This window comes from Diadema antillarum, unplaced genomic scaffold, assembly GCF_040938485.1.
Source record: "Diadema antillarum isolate AM-2024a unplaced genomic scaffold, OU_Dant_1.0 seq00000367_RagTag, whole genome shotgun sequence".
NCBI lineage: Eukaryota > Metazoa > Echinodermata > Echinoidea > Diadematoida > Diadematidae > Diadema > Diadema antillarum.
The window spans coordinates 353789-372982 of NW_027271368.1; the positions used below are offsets into that span (position 1 = coordinate 353789).

General features: G+C 38.3%; 1 protein-coding gene across 1 annotated transcript; it reads right to left on the reverse strand.

The window, feature by feature from the left end:
* Positions 1 to 2347: 2347 nt before the first annotated feature.
* Positions 2348 to 15958, reverse strand: LOC139731251 (inositol hexakisphosphate kinase 3-like). Its single transcript, XM_071642138.1, has 5 exons — positions 15418 to 15958; positions 8620 to 8875; positions 7801 to 8000; positions 4632 to 4807; positions 2348 to 3903 (listed from the first exon to the last, which is right to left on the reverse strand). The coding sequence occupies exons 1-5, from the start codon at positions 15593 to 15595 to the stop codon at positions 3430 to 3432; spliced, it is 1284 nt and encodes a 427-aa protein (XP_071498239.1). The 5' UTR covers positions 15596 to 15958; the 3' UTR covers positions 2348 to 3429.
* Positions 15959 to 19194: the final 3236 nt, after the last annotated feature.

The following is a 19194-nucleotide window of genomic DNA, read 5'->3' on the forward strand; positions in this document are numbered from 1 at the left end:
ATATTCTAAAGCAAGCACACAAACAAACCATAGACTTAAACAAAACTAGACTGTTCATGTAGTTTAAATGTTAAAAAGGTTGGCCACGAAAGTGTAAAGCCACACTCCGGAATCCAACACCGAGAACAGAATTGGCCAGGGAGAAATTCTACCTCAAAGTTTGGCTATGAAACTACTGTATACGCCGAATATTTCGCGAGGTTTTTACTTTCGCGAATTTTGCGAGTCAGGTGCTATTCGCGAAATTAAAGACACGCAAAAATATTGACTCTGATCCCGATGTGGATGTGATGTACGCATGTACATTTCTCCATTCAGTACAGGACTCCGCGATCGCGAATTTAACCACTCGTGAAATGGTCGGGAATTCCCGATTCGCGAAAATTTAGACTCGCGAAATGTATGGCGTATACAGTATGCTATGCTTACACTCTGAGGACTACAAAACCATTTTCAGAAAGGAGAAGAGGACTGGCACATTTACCAAGGCTATACTCTGGAGTTCAAAACCATTTTTCGAGACAAGAACATGACTGATGCATGAGAATAAACCAAGGAAACGACAACTTTACAGTGAGAGGTGAGTCAATGGAATAAAATAACAGATATCCATGCATATTGTAACAATATTCCCACCCCCCCCCCTCCTTCAGGCACTCAACCATACACATAAAATGCTTGTTCCAGATTCTAAGAGATACCCTCTTTAAAGCCTGCCACACACTATACGATCCAAACTGGTCATACGACCTGAAGACCAGGGCCCCATTTCATAAAAGATGTTAGGATGACAACTCTTGCTGGAATGACCACTTTCCACAGTAAACAGCCAATCAGGACGCTGTATTCTTGTCGTTACCATGACAATAGTCATTCCAGCAAAGAGTTGTCATCAAATAAACTCTTTATAAAATGGGGCCCAGAAGTGTGACGTCACCAGTCTTGCCAGTTTCCAGTCGTACGACTGGGTCTTAGCGCCAGTTGTAGAGATTTGACATGTTGAATTTCCATGACTGGTCGTGGGCTTTAATCCAATCACGATACAGCATCATGCAAAGAGTACAGAAGCTTACGCAATGCGCACTGTGTGCGCTTCCATACTCATTGCTAACTTACTGAAGCCAGAACGGTCATAAGACTAGTTGTAAGGTCAGGTCGTAGAGTGTGCGTTGCCAGGTCTTACGACTTGACCCCCCCCCCCCCCCCCCCCATCTGGGACATTTAGAAGGGAAGTCGTCAAATTTACCCCCCTATCACAAGTTATTGCAAGGGAGGCCTGCTTGCATACGTACAAGCAGCATGATGTACATGCAACACATGTGGAAAAATATTCTGCAAAATAAAGGCCATAAGGCATGCCTTTGCTGCAAAACATGCACTGCCACCACACTCGGGAGAACTGGGGCAGGCACCAAAATGCTGCTTTACCCCCAATTTCAGAATTTTTCTGGGGCTTGAAGTTAACCCTTTTTTGAACCCTACAGTGTATCTAAGGATTGCTCAAGAAAGATTTGAAAATCACCTCGAAATGAAAATATTTGGAAAAATATACTAAAAAGCCCTACTTCACTGATTTTTTAAAGATTTTTCTTCCTCCTTAATTGAGCCTCCAAACCATACCTCTTAAAAAAAAAAATCAAAAAAAAAATCAGGAATCATCAGAGTGGGAAGGCTGAGCAAATATTTTGCTGTTAGCTCCTACTCCGTCTACATTTTGCCAAGAAGCTTCCAACAGGAGCTCGATTTTGCATTGATATCTGTGAAAATAAAAGATCTACAAATGCAGGATACACACGACAAACTCATTTGTACCAACCTATGATCCGTTAAGTCTAGCCATCTGCATCCCTCCTAGTGTTGAGGCGTATTAAAAAGAATTGTTGAATGAAAGACGTCAAATTTTTATTTTTTTTTTTCGGTTAGAAAATATTATGCACAGTACTCTGTAACAAGCTGTCACTTACATGTCAGCTTCAGCATCTGACAGTATTTCAAGGCAGTTTTCAGTGGTTAAGATTTCAGCCATTATTCATTCACGCAAACACCTAACCTGGCACAAATGCAGTCACCATATGTGAGTGTAACAGGGTTTATATCATGCAGACACAATAATGAGAGAAGTTCTATATAGAGTTACCAAGTATGATATATGCATCTAAATATGCCACCATAATCCCCAAAGTGGGACGCTTTTACATGACCTTCATTTCTTCTTCTTGTTTTTTTTTTGGGGGGGGGGGGTGGGGTTGCAGAAAGTCTTCTGCAAATTCAGAATGACTTAGCAGGAATGGTGTGGTATAAATCTTCTCACATACAAAATAGTTTGCCATTTGAGTTATCTCCTCTACACATCTGTCTCAAGACTTGAATTTCAGGATGTTTAATGCAAGCAACTTGGCTGCAACGGGGTGGTGTCTTATCGGGGACAGTGCAACCGCAACAACTCTCTCTCCCTCTCTCTCTTGTTTCAAGCCATACAAACAGATTTCATATACATTTAGGACAAAGTAAAAAAAAGGGTCCATGAGTTAAAAAGGACTTGTCGTTTGGCACAAAAAGGGTGAGAAATATATGTTTGACATTTTAAGTTGTGGCAAATTTGTTAATATTTCCAAGGGGAAAGTCAGCCTCTCTTTAAATGCTGCATAAATATTTCAGAAGCTTGGCCTACTAGCATCTTGGAAAAGAAGATTTATAAGATAGGATAAAAAAGGATGATACCCTTCAAAAAGAAATTGAATGAACCTTGACTTTAGACACTTTTCATGCTGGCCATTTCTATGGAAATGAAACAAAATTCAACTATGGATTGACCTTTCACCCCACCTATCTGTTGACCTTTAATAGTCACTGTGACATTGCAAAAATTACATTTTTAATCATTCAGTTTCGACAAATCTTTGTGGAAGATGCGAATTTACAAACTTTGCACAAAGTTACAAGTCATTAGAGTCATTTGTTTCTTGATCTTTCATAAAAAGATTGTACAGGCACAGTGTTGATATCATAGTGTATAGTACCTAAAATCTGACTCTGTCAATACAGCCCATCCAGACAGAGACTAAAAGGCAATATCGTGTCAATTTACATCCTATATCCTATCTTTGCCGAAAGACCTGTCACCGCAGCCTGACTTGTGCTATTCAGGGATGTAAGACAAAACAGGTATTCCCTGGTCGATATTGCAAATGCTCTGCTTTGCCATCTATCCATCCATTCATACACTCATCTATTCATCCCTCCATCTATCCATTTATCCATTCATCCATCTATCCATCTATCAATCTTCAATCTATCCATCCATCTTTCTTTCTCTCTATCTTTCTATCCATCCATCCATTAATCTCTCCATCTTTCTATTCATCCATCCATCCATCCATCCATTTATCTATCTTTCCATCCAGCCATTCACTAGGAGATGAAAGCCCTTCATTCCTTATTAGGACTAGCCTGAAGCATCTGGAGGAGGCTGTCCAGACCAAACACGAAGCTGGCGTCCACGCCCTGGTAGTCCATCCCCTCTGATGCCTGCAACTCCCAGGAAGAGGCATGCCCAAAGTCAATAATTTTCACCACGATATTCGGCGCGTCCTCCTCGTTCCACGACCGCCCCCTGCAGCCATTCCTCCCGTCCCCGTCCCCGTCCCTGTCCCCGTTGGACGCTGCGTCCATCCCTTCGTAAATCATCAGGACGGAGCAGCCGAAGAAGCGATACTGGTCCAACTGGAGGACTCTGTCCCTGAGCTCAGTGATACGGTCCACCATCGCCTGGCGAATCTCCCCACAGTGGCTGTGCCGCTGGTAGATGAACCGGCCGATTTCCTCTCGAAGGGATTCCTCCGTCAGCGTGTTGCCGTACTTTTTGTTGCAGCACATATAGGAGCCTTTGTCTGCGTGGTAAACCTGTGCTCACACAATACCGTAGCATAGCAACAGCCACAAAAGACAAATGAAGAGAGGGAGAAGAAACAGGAGAAAACATATATAATGTTTCATCTGGAGAATTTGTAATGCCAGTGAGGTAGGCAAAATCTAGGGACTTATAACCCCCCCCCCCCAACCAAAAAAAAAAAAAGCAATAATGAACAAACAGCATTTCAAAACCCTGAAGTTAAAAAATTCTGCATACTTCAGACATCGCTGGTTTGCACAAGCTGAAATTTTTGTGGTGGCATATTTTCACAAAATTTCACGAATCACCTTTGAACCGTGAACAAGGTAACAATGTAACTAGCAACTTCAGATTTCAGCATTGGGCTTGCAGTATTGTTCTTCTGTTGGGCATTGTTTGATTTTTTTCATCTTCTTATACATGACAATTGAGAGAATGCAGCAATATTGATAGGACACATCAGTGAAAGTTTGAGGAATATCAGACAATCCGTTCAAAAAATATGAATCTTTTACGTTTCAGCGCTGCCATTGCTGGATGAAAAGACTACTACAGCTTGTGATGTCATATATGCGTAGAATGATATAATGAAAATTCAACATATTTTCACAACCTCTGACTTGAGTTTTTTTTTTTCCCTCCCATTGGGAACCTACATGTACAAAAGGGGTGTGGCTTATGCATCAGAAAATAAAGCAATTACTTTGTGACAACAACCCATGCTTGAAATCACAAATACCTGCATGCCTCCAAAGCGTACACCAAGAGTTCTCGTGGTGCTCTCTGTGGCGCGTGCGATATTCTGCTGCTTCTTCTCCTCCGACAGGTCATCGCCATAGCAACGGGTGCCAATCTTGAGGTCCAGGATGGAGGGGCAGTGGAAGTATGCAGATATATTCTCCAACAAAATATACTCTGGGGCAAGAGGTGTTGAGGTCAGGAAAAAAGTACATGAACAGATGGCAAATGACTTTGTGACAAAGTTATGTGCATCAATACCGGTATATTTCATACTTCCCAAATCAGGGAGACTTTTCTCCTCCTCTGTTGTCAGGGTATAAAGTTCTTCTTCTTCTATTTTTTTCCAGGAGCTTCCTGCAGAATCTTCCAGATTCTGCAGGTCTGCTTGTTAGCTTAGTACAAGAACAAGTGCACAAAACAATGTTTGACCACATCTCTTCATTACAGTCCCACATATTCATATCCTTGTATGCAACAGAACTGATATTGTACCTTGGTAGAGATAGCCTTGCTGCTAACTAAAATCCTAAATTCAGAGCCTAAGAAGTACAATACAATGTATACTAAAAAAGTTTGTACACATGCATAAAAGTGTGGCCAACTGAATGACCTGCTGCTGTTAGTAATGAGTTAAAAAAACACAAAGCTTATGTAAATGTATGGCAGAAGTATAATACTACATTGTACTACCCTTGTGCTTGTCAAATGTTAACTTATTTAATCAATGATTATCCCAAAAACAACAGAATTTTCATGCAACCTTGTAACCTCTATTTTTTTTCACTTGATAATTTGAAGAAAAAAAAAGTAGCATTATAGCAGCAAATATGCAGCCAAATGAGAGAATTACAGTTAGTTTCTCCAATGGGTTTGCTTCACTTTTAAAGTTGCACATTTACTGCTAAGTTTATGTGAAATCCATTTCTTTCAAACATTGCTCCTTTGTTATGTGATTCTTTCAACCATCAAAAAGTATTTTCCTGCCTGACAATAAACAAGTGATACAAATAGCACCTTATGACTGAATCACACATGATTTTAACAGCTGTCCATATAATTTATGTGCATGATGCAGTCACTGCATGCAGTCATAAATCCTCTGGGAAGATAGCATATATCCCATAACTTGTTTTCACAGTACTTCTTGCTATATGTGCCTTGAATAATGTTTGAACTCCACGATATGATGCATTGTGTGTGTGTGTGTGTGTGTGTGTGTGAGCTATTTGTATGTCTGTATATGTGTGTACTGTATCTCTGTAACATGTATAATTGGTATTCGTCAGTACCCACAAATATTTCTACTTTAATCCCCTTTCATAGAAAAATATTTCTACTTTAATCCTCTTTCATACCAATCTTAAATGTTAACTTGCAATACCCATTAGTATATTGACTTCAATATGTATCATATTAATATCTGTTGGTCTAATAACACTAAAATTATATTTATCTACGCATCGCTTCCTCCCTTCAGTTATAGTCCCTACAAAACACAGAAAATAGAAGGAAGCTACTTAAAATTATTTCTTATCTTTACTACACTGTCATAAAAAGGCCATGCATGTATGCAGAAGAGCATAGAGCAGTATTTGTGCATGTGAAATTGTATGAGTAGGAACAGGACAGAATATAATGTGACCCGCTACAACAAAAGGATCCGAAAGTTGGGGGAGGACAATTTTCTGAAAATGACAGTATAACATTATTCCCTTACTCCTCCACTTTAGTTTCATAACATGACTCATAAAAGTACTCAGTTGTGGAGATATCGATGATTTTATTAGCGCATGTCGAGTGGTTTAGGAAATAAGCATTTCGAGAAAACTGCCTTCAAAGTTTTCCTTCTGACGCAGTCATGACCAAGGGGAGGAAAGACAGTTTTCACCTCTTGACAATAGAAGGTCCGCTCATAGCAACCTCCGCGATGTTCATTCAAGCTTAGCGCCAGTGGTCTACGCACGACCAATCAGTAACCAGGATGCCTCGCATTGACCGATAAGATCACTCCCTCATTGCTAGGGGCGGATTCTATCTGCGGCGCTAAATCCAAATCTTCGGACACATTTCTGTTCTGTTGAAAGTCAGGAAATCATGGCCCAGAAGAATACTAGTTTCTCGCCTTTCCTTTGTTCAGTTAGCTTGGAAATTTTGGCAGATGATAGACAAAACTATAGACTACAACATAATGCCAACAACAGAAATTCAATGGTTTTGACTGATTTTGATGATCTGACTTCAAACTCGATTTTCTCGGCTCAGCTGTCAGCGACTTTAGGATCCTTTTGTTGTGATGGGTCACATATCATCACTTAGGTCAGATGGATATTGTCACAGCATTGTATACAATTGTTATGTTTTGGGAAAGTTTGCTGTTCTGAGCTAGAACAACAAACTTTTTGAAAAGGAAAGTTACCAGTAGCTAAAAGGAAATTACCAGTAAAATATTTAATGTGTGATACTCTTGGATGCAGTGACGGAATCAAAAGTATGAATTTGTTTTGATTGGCAAGTTTTGGTTTCATATTAGATGGAAATTCTACCAGGTGTTATGTGTCATGATATTGCTTTGTTTGAAAACACAAACATCACGTGGTAATTCTATATTTTACACATTAGAGCACTTCCTCTTTTTGATCAAAACATGATTATTGAACATGTAGTGAATATATAGATCTCACTAATGAAATATAGTGGCATGTAGACATAACTATATTAATTTTCCTATAAACTTGAATGATTTTGCCGACCCGGTCCCAGCTTGAAAGCTGTGCCTGACATGCATTTCTATGGGCACTTCTGGGTTCATCGTTTTGTAACATTTTATAATTTCATTAATATCGCGAGTCAGGTGCTATTCGCAAATTTCAAGACACGTGAAATATTGACTCTGGTTCTGACACGAATGTGACAGGCAGGTACACATTTCTCTGTTCGGTACTAGACTCCATGATCGTAAATTCAACCACTAGCGAAATCATGGAGACGTCCCAATTTGCCAAAATTTAGACTCGCAAAATATATGCCATATACAGTAGTCTAGATAAGAACTTTTGCGTGCATTCTAATTTCATAAATCTTGGTTCTTGCCAAATTTTGCGAAATTAAAATGCTCACGAAATTAAAATGCATGCGAAAATTTTCGGGTTTTTGGCATTGAAACTCACTGGAGTGTATTTTGGATGGTTTGTTGTCACCAAGGGTGTGCCTCAGGTATTGTCTCTCATGGCAGTGGAGACTCCAGGGGTTGAGACTCTGACCCTGGGGACGGACGCTAAACTCCGTCTCGTCGTTAAAGAGGTCGTGGGAGGACAGGTTTTCCTGATGACCGTCCCTCAGACTGGACAGTTCTGGCAGGGAATGGATCCTGGTCAAGGTGACAACATTCCAAGAACGTCATAAGCATCAGGAAAAAGAAAGAACTTAAGAAAAGAAAACGGATGCCAATCATACATCATTTTGTTTGCACAACATACTCGCTACCCATGTTTACTCATGAATACTGTTCTCATAACATTGTGCTCAGCCACACTTTCACGATATATCTATGGATGAAATTACTTAGTCAACTATAAGCAACAGTAAAAAAAATTGTAAGGAAGAGGTGCAGTTTTAGTTTTCACCATGTACACAACAAAAAAAGTCACATGCAAACTTTTATAAAACCATAAGTCTGATCTAATCTTTCTTTATATGGACAGAATAGACCTGCTTAATTCAAATTCATGTACTACGTGTTTCTTCCCTCCTGACGTACATGTAGTAACAAGCTATTCTCCAACGTGGAATCCAGTTAGCTTACTGTTGCTACATCAGGCAAACCTTGGGCAAGCTTGCAGCTTGTCAAGAAGAAACAATTTCAGAAAGGTAAGCAAGAAATTTGAACGCATGTTTGTAAACCGGCATATCGAAATGAAAAGGAGAATGGAATACAATGAAATTAGGCTCGAGGTAAGATGATATGACATCACAAAGTTGGTGCTCACCGTCGACAGGTTGGACTAGTACTGTACTTATTTGTCTTCACTTCACAACCATCCTGGCAGCTAGGATCCTCAGGCCTGCCGTTGCTCTGCACAGAATCTTGCTGCTTTCTTGGGCACTCCAACTCCGATGTTGGCTCCAACTGAATTGCACTCGGCGGCGCTCCTCCTCTCTCATCTCCACCACACGAGGGCTCACTGACAGCCTGATACGTCACGTGACCTTCATTGTCCTTTTCTATCACGACATCAATGACCCCTACAAGGAAGACATGTAAACCAGAGAATCCGGTATTGAAGGCGAGTGTAGAATATACTGTTCACTGTCCAGGTACGTTGTACTTACGGTGGGTGACACAACATTTGCTCCTGTGACTATTACTCAGATCCATACTTTTCTCAAGGACGTACGGTTAGAGTCAGGGTTGTGATAGGGTTTTAGGTTTAGTTTGAAGTGATACCTACCTCGGTAACAGCATTGCAGTATTCCATGAGCTGAAAGGGCATATTTTGGGTGGAAAAACAGTGTTTTTACGTTTTCTGCAATAGGCATGTGTAGTAATGATATCGTGGGGATAGGCATGTGTAGTAATGATATCGTGGGATATCGTGGGGAAATGATATTTTCCATGAAATCTACAGTGTTTTTTTTATGCAAAGAAAAAACCAGTACAAAATTCTGAAAAAAAAGTAACAGTTGGCAACTCTGTGTGAGGATTAGAATTAAGGTTAAGTTCACGGAAGAATCTATGTTTGGCTGATATTTCATGGGAGCAATTGCCATTTTATAAGAGCAAATGTCATGGAACCCTTATGGTGAGTTCCTTCCTTCGTATCAAAGTGAACAAAAACCAAACCATTACTAATCATCATTAATCATCATCATTAACCCTTTTAAGTGACTGGGTTCTGGTTAATCCTGTTAAGCTTTTTCATCAGCTTTTGGTAATCAATCCAGTTGGACCTAGTGGGAGATTAGCGAGCCTACTCAGGTGTGATAATGGACTTCTGTCTAACAGGAAGGCCATAGTGATACAATGGGGACTAAAAAGATTATGGAATTAAGGCAATCTCTTTTCATGGACAATTACTTTCCGAGCATTTTGTGCCAATTGGTGTAGAAAGGAGTCCAGCATGTGTTTTATGTGGCAAAAAAACAAACAAAAACAAACAAACAAACAAAAAAAACACACACACACAGAAAGGGCCAATGATATTTCTTCCCTATATAACATCAAAGATGATGGATAATGCCTTCCTGTAGACTTTCCTGTGGAAATAGAATAAGTTGGAGACCGAATGCACCTGCCAGACAAAATACATGAAATCTGCTGTGCCACAGTACTGTAAAAGTGGAAATTTTTGCGGTGTTGAAATTTTCGAACATTTCGCGCAACCAGAAACTAGCGCGAAAATAAAAGCACGCAAATATTGTAAATGTAAATAGTAGTTGATGCCTTGTTTCCGTGGATTTAAAAACATGTGAAACTCTTCTTACCAGGCCAAGTGCAAAAAATTAGTCGCACAAAAATATCCACTTTTACAGTATCATAAATAATGATAGTATGATATGGACTGGCATTGAGGGGGATAATATATTTATTGCCTGAACTAGAACTGTAATGCCCTAGTCAAAGACGAGGGCAATAAAATTCTACGTGAGGGCAAATAATGTTATATCCCCCGAAGTAGAAAGTCCATATGTGACCCTGCACCACAAAACCAACAAAAGGTCGCCGTACATGAATATTTAGTTAACAGTTTGGGCAGATTCTGAAAGAGCAGACTTGAAGCTTTAAAATGATGTAATTCACACGGACTCTACTAACCTATCTACATCTTGGAAAAAAGCACATACTGTGGAAAAGTGTGTACTGAGAAAAGAGGCTCTGAAGTATAGGGTGTAATCAAGTACTTTAATCTTTACCAAGCCATGCTAGCTGTGCAATTTATACAATGTAAATGGGACAAAAAACAGGATGTAAACCACCCCACAAACAACAACAAAGGGATCATCAGATTAAGCTGAAATTGAGCATCCGCTATCAACACATTCTGTCCATGATTAATGCCAACATTTAAAGCAGTAGCATTTTCCTTTCAAAAGTCATTACAGTTGAAAGTGAAGAGTGTGCAAAGGATTTTCAAGAAATAAAAAGGGGCCTAAAAGACACACCTAATCACAACAATCTACCAAAAAATTGTTGTAGAAAAACTGAGACTGTAAACCCACTTTCTCATTCATTTTAAGATCCGAAACTTATGAATAATGTTCAAGGAGAATAGCTCTTTCAAAAAATGACGAAAACTCAAACCTGATTTGGCTAACCCATTTCACCTTTTTTGAGTCTTCACATAAAATCAAGGGATGCGACTTTTTGTTGGTTTTGTGATGCACGGTTACATATTTAAATCATTTTTACTAATTTCAGGCATCTTGAGCTGTAACATAAATTATCAATATGTAAACTCTAAAAAACTTTTTTTTAAAAACAAATTGCCACTTGGTGCTACTTTGAGCTCCACACAACTGCGCTACAATGTACCCATACCATACATGCACACATGCACAGCTCAGCTATGCAGTGCGCTTGACAGCCAGCTCACAGTTGCAGTAACTGTCCTCTATTTTTACATATTAACATATGGAAATTTGCCCTTTGTCGCAAAACTTTCAACAGCAAAATTTTTGATTGCCGAGTGCTCAAAAGTGCATGGATGCTACATTCCCTTCTTTTTGAACACGTAAAATCCCATTATGGGCAAGTCCAAGATAACACGCACGTTACGTATGGGACATTCAGAGACTTTTATGACCTGAAAAATAGTGTTAATGACCTTTGATCATATTGAACTTCATCATGGTGATTGATATCTAGGAGAAGTATAATCATGTAAAAAATTGAGAAAAATGACCTTGACAATTATATTCTAGAAGAGAAAATATGTGCCGTTACGTATGGGACCAGAAAAATTTTGTTTTTTTGAACATTTTTTTCAACCTCAAAACTCTCTGAAAGTATATCATTCTACAACTTGTAACTCACTGTGATGAAAGTCACAACACTCAAGATTATCACGGGTAAGTTTCATGTCATTAGACAAAAAGCTCTAATTACAGGTTCTAATTAAAGACAGACATGACGTGTTACGTATGGGACAGTTACGTATGGGACAGTTTGTCCCCCATTCATTTAGTGTGTGAAGAACCATGTTTATGGGTATTTTGCATGATTATTGAAGTAAAATCAGTTGAAACTACTCAAATACTGATCCAGACTGTCAAGGAAACAATATTTCCCAAATATTCACCATCATAATCATATTCAATCATATTTTTATATCTTTATGACCAACCTAGGTATGCATGCCCTTTGTCCCCCATTCGTTTAGTGTGTGGAGAACCATGTTTATGGGTATTTTGCAAAATAATTTTGCAAAATACCCATAAACAAATTTTTTGCATAATTGTTGAGGTAGAATCACTTGAAATTACTCAAATATTGACCCAGATTGACAAGGGAACAATATTCCCAAGATATTTACCATCATAATCACATTCAATCATATTCTATATTTTTTATGACCAACCTGAGTATGTATGCCCTATTTTTATCAGGATAGTTACTACTGAAAAATTGAATAGTTTTAAAGTGTTTACTTCCCTTGATGAAGGGCAGTTTGCCATTTAGTTTCAATAAATAACAACTTGACACAAGAAATATTAAGTTTGATAAATAAGCAATACCTGCTGCGTTGAACCCCAGTGATTGAGTAGATGATGTCTGTCTAGCAGTCAGGTCATTGATTCGAGTCACACCTCAGTATGTATACCCATGAATTTTGTTGTGGCTACTACTGAAAACTGAATAAGGACAATTTGTGTATCACTTGCAATAAAAAAAAAGATCATATTTACTTTTTTTTTAATATATATCACAACCATTTCAAATTGGATCTCCATCACATAAACTTTGAATTCCTCTAGTCTGAGGATTTTATGCTCTTAAGTAATTCATATAATTGGTTTCCAATCATCTCTTTAAATGTTGAAAACTGAATCCCCATTTCTACAAAAAACTATACCATCCCTTTAATGCTGATTTTTCATTGTGTATTTTGCCATTTTTCCCTCCCCCTTTCTGAAAATTGTTCAGTTAAGTTCATGTATTGTTTCAAGTGTCTATAACTCAAAAAGTAGCTACAATGTTGGGATGCTTCCTTCAGGATGATTGACCATTTGTGTACTGAGAGACCTTCCCAGCTAGCTACATGCATTCACATGCAATATATATGAGGTTGTCCCATACGTAACGCATTTGTCCCATACGTATCATTATTTCAATGCCTAATAAAAGATATTTCTTTTACTTTTTTTTCTTTTTTCTCTGGTATTTAATTTCTCTTAACAATAAATTAGAACTTTCCAAAAGGGCATTAAAATAACCTTAGCAATTTCAGAAAAAACCTAAAAAAATGACCTCATTTTGTTACGTATGGGACATCTCATGATAGGACACGAGCTAATTTGCATAATCATTTGCATAATCCCTAAATTTTCATACCAAGTTAAACTATGTGATGAACTTCTTATGTCCACATATTAATCAAATATTATTTGCTTTCCTTTGAATTGATATGAATTTTTATAAATGTCCCATACGTAACGCTGTGTTTCACATTTATGCAAATGAAGCCCTTGAAATTTGCATAAATTTACATAATATCATTTTTTCCTCCACGGAAATCAAAACTTCAACTCATAAGCTTCAAAATGATACCAAACATGTCAATATTGAGCAAAGATGAAATTTTGCCTTCTGAGGGGACCTTATCTTGGACTTGCCCTTATGCATTCATTAAAAAGGGGATATATAAGAATTTTATCCCTCTTCTCCCTGCTGGAACTTTAAACAAGGGGAACACAATTTCATAGAATCACAGCTTACATGTCTGAGATACAAGTAGGTAATAATATTTACAAAGTAATGTATTATACTGCATGTACACGCTCAACAATTACAGAAACAGTCCTGTACATTCGTACATCACCACAAAATGCCAGGTTGCCTGTATACAAAGTAATATATGTTGCTTCTGATGATAATGATGATTACAATAATGATGAATTATTATAATATGGGTAATAATCATAATAAGAGATGATAGTGATGACAAAATGATAATACATTGTAATTATCCTAACAATGATAAAAACATTAATGCTAATAACAACTAGAGAAGCACTCTGAGAGCTCAGACCTCCGCCAAGCATGCAGCTCATTTCCATCACTGATCTTGTTCTTCCATAGATATCAGTGATTTCCACCCATACGTAGGGCCTACTTATACTTCATGCTGAAAGTGTTTATAATAGTGTGCTGAAAGTCTCCCAATTTCCCAATATAAAAGCCTTTGTTACGTCATAAACCCTCAGCTGCACAGCGCGCCTCGCCCTAGCAGAAACTAGAGCACGCACTTTAGTGCGCGCATGCAAACCTCTAATACCTGCATCCTGAACCCCCAAGTTCATTGACCCTACCTGCCAAAATATCAAAAATCCTTCATAAATATCCCAAAAATTCTCCGATCACTACCAAAAGTTAATTGTTTGTTACTCGTATCATTCTAAACCTTTCCTGCAAGTTTCATCCAAATCCGTTCACTACTTTTTGAGTTATTTTGCACACGGACAAACGAACGAACAAACAAACAAACCAACGGTAACGAAAACATAACCTCCTCCCTTGGCGGAGGTAATAATTATGACAATAATTATCACAATGAGAATGATGAAAATAATGAGTCCTTTATTCCAAAATATTTGTCCACCACATACTGCTCCAAACGCTTTACACTACTAGTATCTATCATTCCAAAGGTCTCGTAGGCATTCTAGTCAGACTAAAACACTTTCACCTGTTTAGTTAAAGAATGGCTAGACATCATGATTATCATGACACTAACGTTCAAATTCCAATCCTGCTCCCTCTCCCAAAATATTTGTCAAAATCTGATCTGTTTTCAGATCACCTACTGCACTGTTTTTGTAACTTCCAATTAATATCCTTCACTCTCTTTCAAATCCAAATGCAAACAAATGACTATCTACTCACTTGTCTTGATCCATTTTGGCTCAAAGATTCTTTCCATTAATTTATATTTATGAATGATAACAAATTTGAACTAGCAGATGAGAAAACAAGGTTTTTTAAATGAAGAACACTGATCAATTCAGTGCTTATTTAAACGTTGATGTAGGGCAATTTGTCAATCAGTTGCAATTGAAACATCTCGACGGAAGAATTTCATGAATTAGGATATCAAATCAGTGCATTAGCTTGAAAAGTTCACTGGCTTTAATAAAAATCCCAGACATAACCATATCAACACTTAACTTCTTTATAAAATGAAAATGAGTGCACAATGAATTACACACATCATGGTCTTATCAAGAGCAATTGAGGAGACCACTGAAGTGGTACTTGTCGACCTACTTAACACTTGACTTTTTTTTTGTAATAATTGTTCCTAACATGATCAACATCCAGCTACAAGTTGTACAATGATGAATGATAAATAACTCTTTTTAACCATTTGAAGACTACTGCAGTCCCGAGTATAATCAGGCAGGTAATTGTTGGATAGCATGTTACAGTAAAACCAATTCATCCTTTCAAGGTTAAGTGTTTGTGCCTTTGTGCCTTTATGCCAAGTGCTTGGTATCATTTTCTTGTCACAGCAAACTATACATCAAGACAAAAAATAAAAAATCCGTTGGCGTCTTGTAGGTTGACTCACCTTTGAACTTTGGGATGTATTTGCCCAGGACTGGAGAGAAATGGCGGTAATTTTCCACTTCTCGCTGAAAGAGCGGTTTGCAGATGGTCTCCTTGTCGTACAGGAGGATTCCATGATGACCTCCGACCTGGTGAATGAAGGGCACTAGAGGGAGCCCTTTGCATGGCAACGATGTCATTACTCTCCACCTAGGGTTGGCACTCCTCAAATATCGCCTTTCCTTTCCCCTCTGCTATCGTGTCCCTTCCACTGTCTTTACGACTCAGACCCATGAAGATCCAGCCTCTCAAAGACGCAGCTAAACTCTTTCTAAAAATGACTGTTTAATTCCCGAGTGAGCTATTGCCAACTAGATATAAAGTCCCCTTTGCTGCAAATATGGCATTAGTACGTATTGTATTCCCATGAGTCATATCATGCGTGCATGTTCTTTCTTTCTTTCTTCTTCTTCTTCTTCTTTGATATTAAGTTCAGAACCTCTACACTTTGCAGTTAAAGAGGTGACTTTCTTGGTCATTTCATCCAACTTCTCATCAATATATTAACGCACTTTACTCATTTTGACTCAGCAAGTGAAGACCAAAAAAATTACAGCAAAAAAAAAAAAAAAGAGCCCCTTTCTAATTGATGCTCCTGGTGACAGGCAGCGGCTTCTTTCCTTGAATTTTGAGCATATATGAGACTCTCATGGGAAGACATCCTAACTTTCAAAATTTCTTGAATTTGTGGCTTTTGTTCCACATCATCTATTACCTAGTTTGAAGCAAGAGTGGAGTGTCCATAAACTTTTAAGCTTCACGTCCGTGTGGAGAAACAACACTTCATCTCAAAGTGCTAAGGTGCTGTGTGATCCACGCCAAGTTCTGTTCATGCCCTTTTAGAACCTGTGGTAGGACATTTTGAAAAAAAAAAAACTACAACAAATAAACAATCAGTTATGACATATTTGGAAATAGTGTACTGGAACAAGTATGAAATATGTGTGTCTCTGCAGATATGTTTTTTTTTTTTTACAAAACTGCTTACTTTTGAGTTAGTATAGGACTAGGGGCCTACTGTTCTTTGATATCACATCACAGCACAGCACATGGTATTGAAGGTAGCTGTAATTTTGTTCTAATGTACATTAAAGGAGAATAAAACTGGAATATATGCTGATTGAGTAAATGCAGATTAATCAATAGGATATATAAATCAATGGGGAATATTGGACTATCTATTCAAAAGCTTTTCAAAGTTTTTGTACTGTCATTGCTGGATAAGATGACTATGTAACTGTTACAGCAATTTGTGACATGAAAGTTTGGAAACGACATTCAAAAATAAATAAATATGGATAAATAAATAAGAAATAAAAGAATCTAAGGGATATCAACATCTCACCTATTTATTCATTTTTTTAAAAAGCATGATGAAAGTGCACTTAGCTCTATGTTATACCACATTCAGAAGGCAGGGGAAACAATATCATGTCAGTAAACAAGTGGAAGAAATATGTAGCGGTACGCATATGAAAAACTAGATATATCGCTACGGCGACTGATATGCCTCCGCTATAATGCATGGTTCTCCTAATAGGTCTATAGTACAATGTCTTGACAATGTGTGATGACAGTTTCACACAATTGGCAAAATATTAAAATGACAGGTTTGACACAAATGTGCTGAATGTTCACTTTCCTAGAACTAGGTTCAATTGGATGAATGATTAAAATGTCAGAGTGCAGGTATTTGGGGAACTGATGATTTTTACTTGACTTTTGACCCTTTTATAAGTTTATGCATTGAGTAATTTTCAAGGTATTGAGAAAAAGTATAATTTCAGTATTAAATGGGAAAATAGCATTATCTAAACCTGGCCTTTGACCTTTGACCTCACAGTTCCAAAGAGAATCACTGTTAGGTTGAACATGCATAAATATGTAAGTTTCATGATGATACCTTGAGTTACTTTTGAGATATGGAGGAAAAAGTGCAATTCAGCACTTTCACTTGACCTTTGACCTTTTGACCTTTGAGCAAGAAACTTCCCACAGAACATATATTGGGTAATACATGTATACATCAAGTTAAAAAAATTAAAAAAAAAACCTTTAGGCATTGCATAAATATAAGTACCGGTAGTGATATTTTGAGGAGTTGACCTTGACCTTTGACCCCCTGAACTTTGAACCATGACCCCAACTTCCCTAGATAATCAATGCCCATTGGAACAAGCATATATACTAAGTTCCATGAAGATACCTTGAACCATTTGCGAGATATGGAGAAAAACATGAATTTTCAACCTTTTTTTTCACATAACCTGTGACCTTTGACCCCATGACCCTAAAATCCAAACAAAGTATTATCCCCCTAGTCCAGAATATACCCTCATACCAAGTTTGATGTAAAACCACCACACGATTCTTGAGATATCGACAAAAACAAAGCGGGACGGACGTACAGACGTACGGACGGACGACCCGAAAACATAATGCCTCCGGCCTCTTCGTTGGCGGAGGCATAATGAACACTGGTGAAAACCTCTTTGTACATTGTATTTTCTTTTACTATCATTGACAGATTGCCCATCTGTGACATCACTGCACAAATTGTTGTCATCTTCTATCTAGAACGGCCATACTGAATTGAAACATAAATTACACTTCTATTAATGTAAATTATCAATAATAACTTCTGCCATGCAACTGGATGATTGCCAGATTTAACAAAAACTTCACAGAATGTGTTCTACAATTCCACATTTACTCAACCAACAGACCCATTTGAGTTTCATTCTCCTTTAAAACTGAAACATATCTAAGTTTAGCAATGCACTGATTCAACGGTGATATTAAACATTAACACTCCACAGTTAGGTATCGGTATTGCCCTGTGGCTGCTGTGGGTCTGTGACACTAGTTTCCTGCACTTCAATAGATGAAACTACCAACTCCTGCTAGGAAATTATAGCTCCTCACTTCACGCTGAATGAAACCGTATTGCTTGTACTACCTACCTAGGACACCTAAACAGTTTTGCGTTGATTTTGTGCATTTACGGAGACAGAATTGCAGAACTGGGTGAAAAAGTTAAGGGATCGCAAACAATCTCGAACATTTTTACACACTGGAATGGAAGCCCTAGCTAGACTCCGCATCACCGTCGCCGAAGTAGCGGGCGGATCCAACGGCTGCAACACGGCAAATGTCTGACGTAGTACTGCAGTTGTAAACGGGCGTCCACGTACATGAAACTGGTATAATTAGGGAGGGATTTGCGCTAGAAATGCACCTGATCTCACACGTAACATACAGTCCTGATCCGTGATATCATTCTCCACAATCACTGCCACCCCTATCTTTCTCTCTTGCAAAAACACAGTGATACAGCAAGGTAAAAGTCTGAACAAGACACTTATCGCAGGTAGTATACGGAAATACGTGCTGTATGCTGGCATGCCCGCACCACACAAACGGTCGATTGTACTCGTCTGCAGTGTCACTGCGAAGAACAGCGCATACTCCCCAGGTTCTTCCCCACTGCACTGCACAGTGAAGGGCCATGGGCCACACCAGTGCGCTCCGCTTGCACTCAAGGTTTCTACCAGTCCATCAATTCATCAAACCAATGACGAATACTAGTAATCAAAATAAATCCGACACCTGTCGCAATTTATATGCGCCGTGACAAGCATATCAATTTTCTATACAGTATATTTCTTCCATACAAGTAGCGAGCCGGTTACAACACTCAAAACTTTTACTATATATATTATGCCTAGGTCTTGTCATC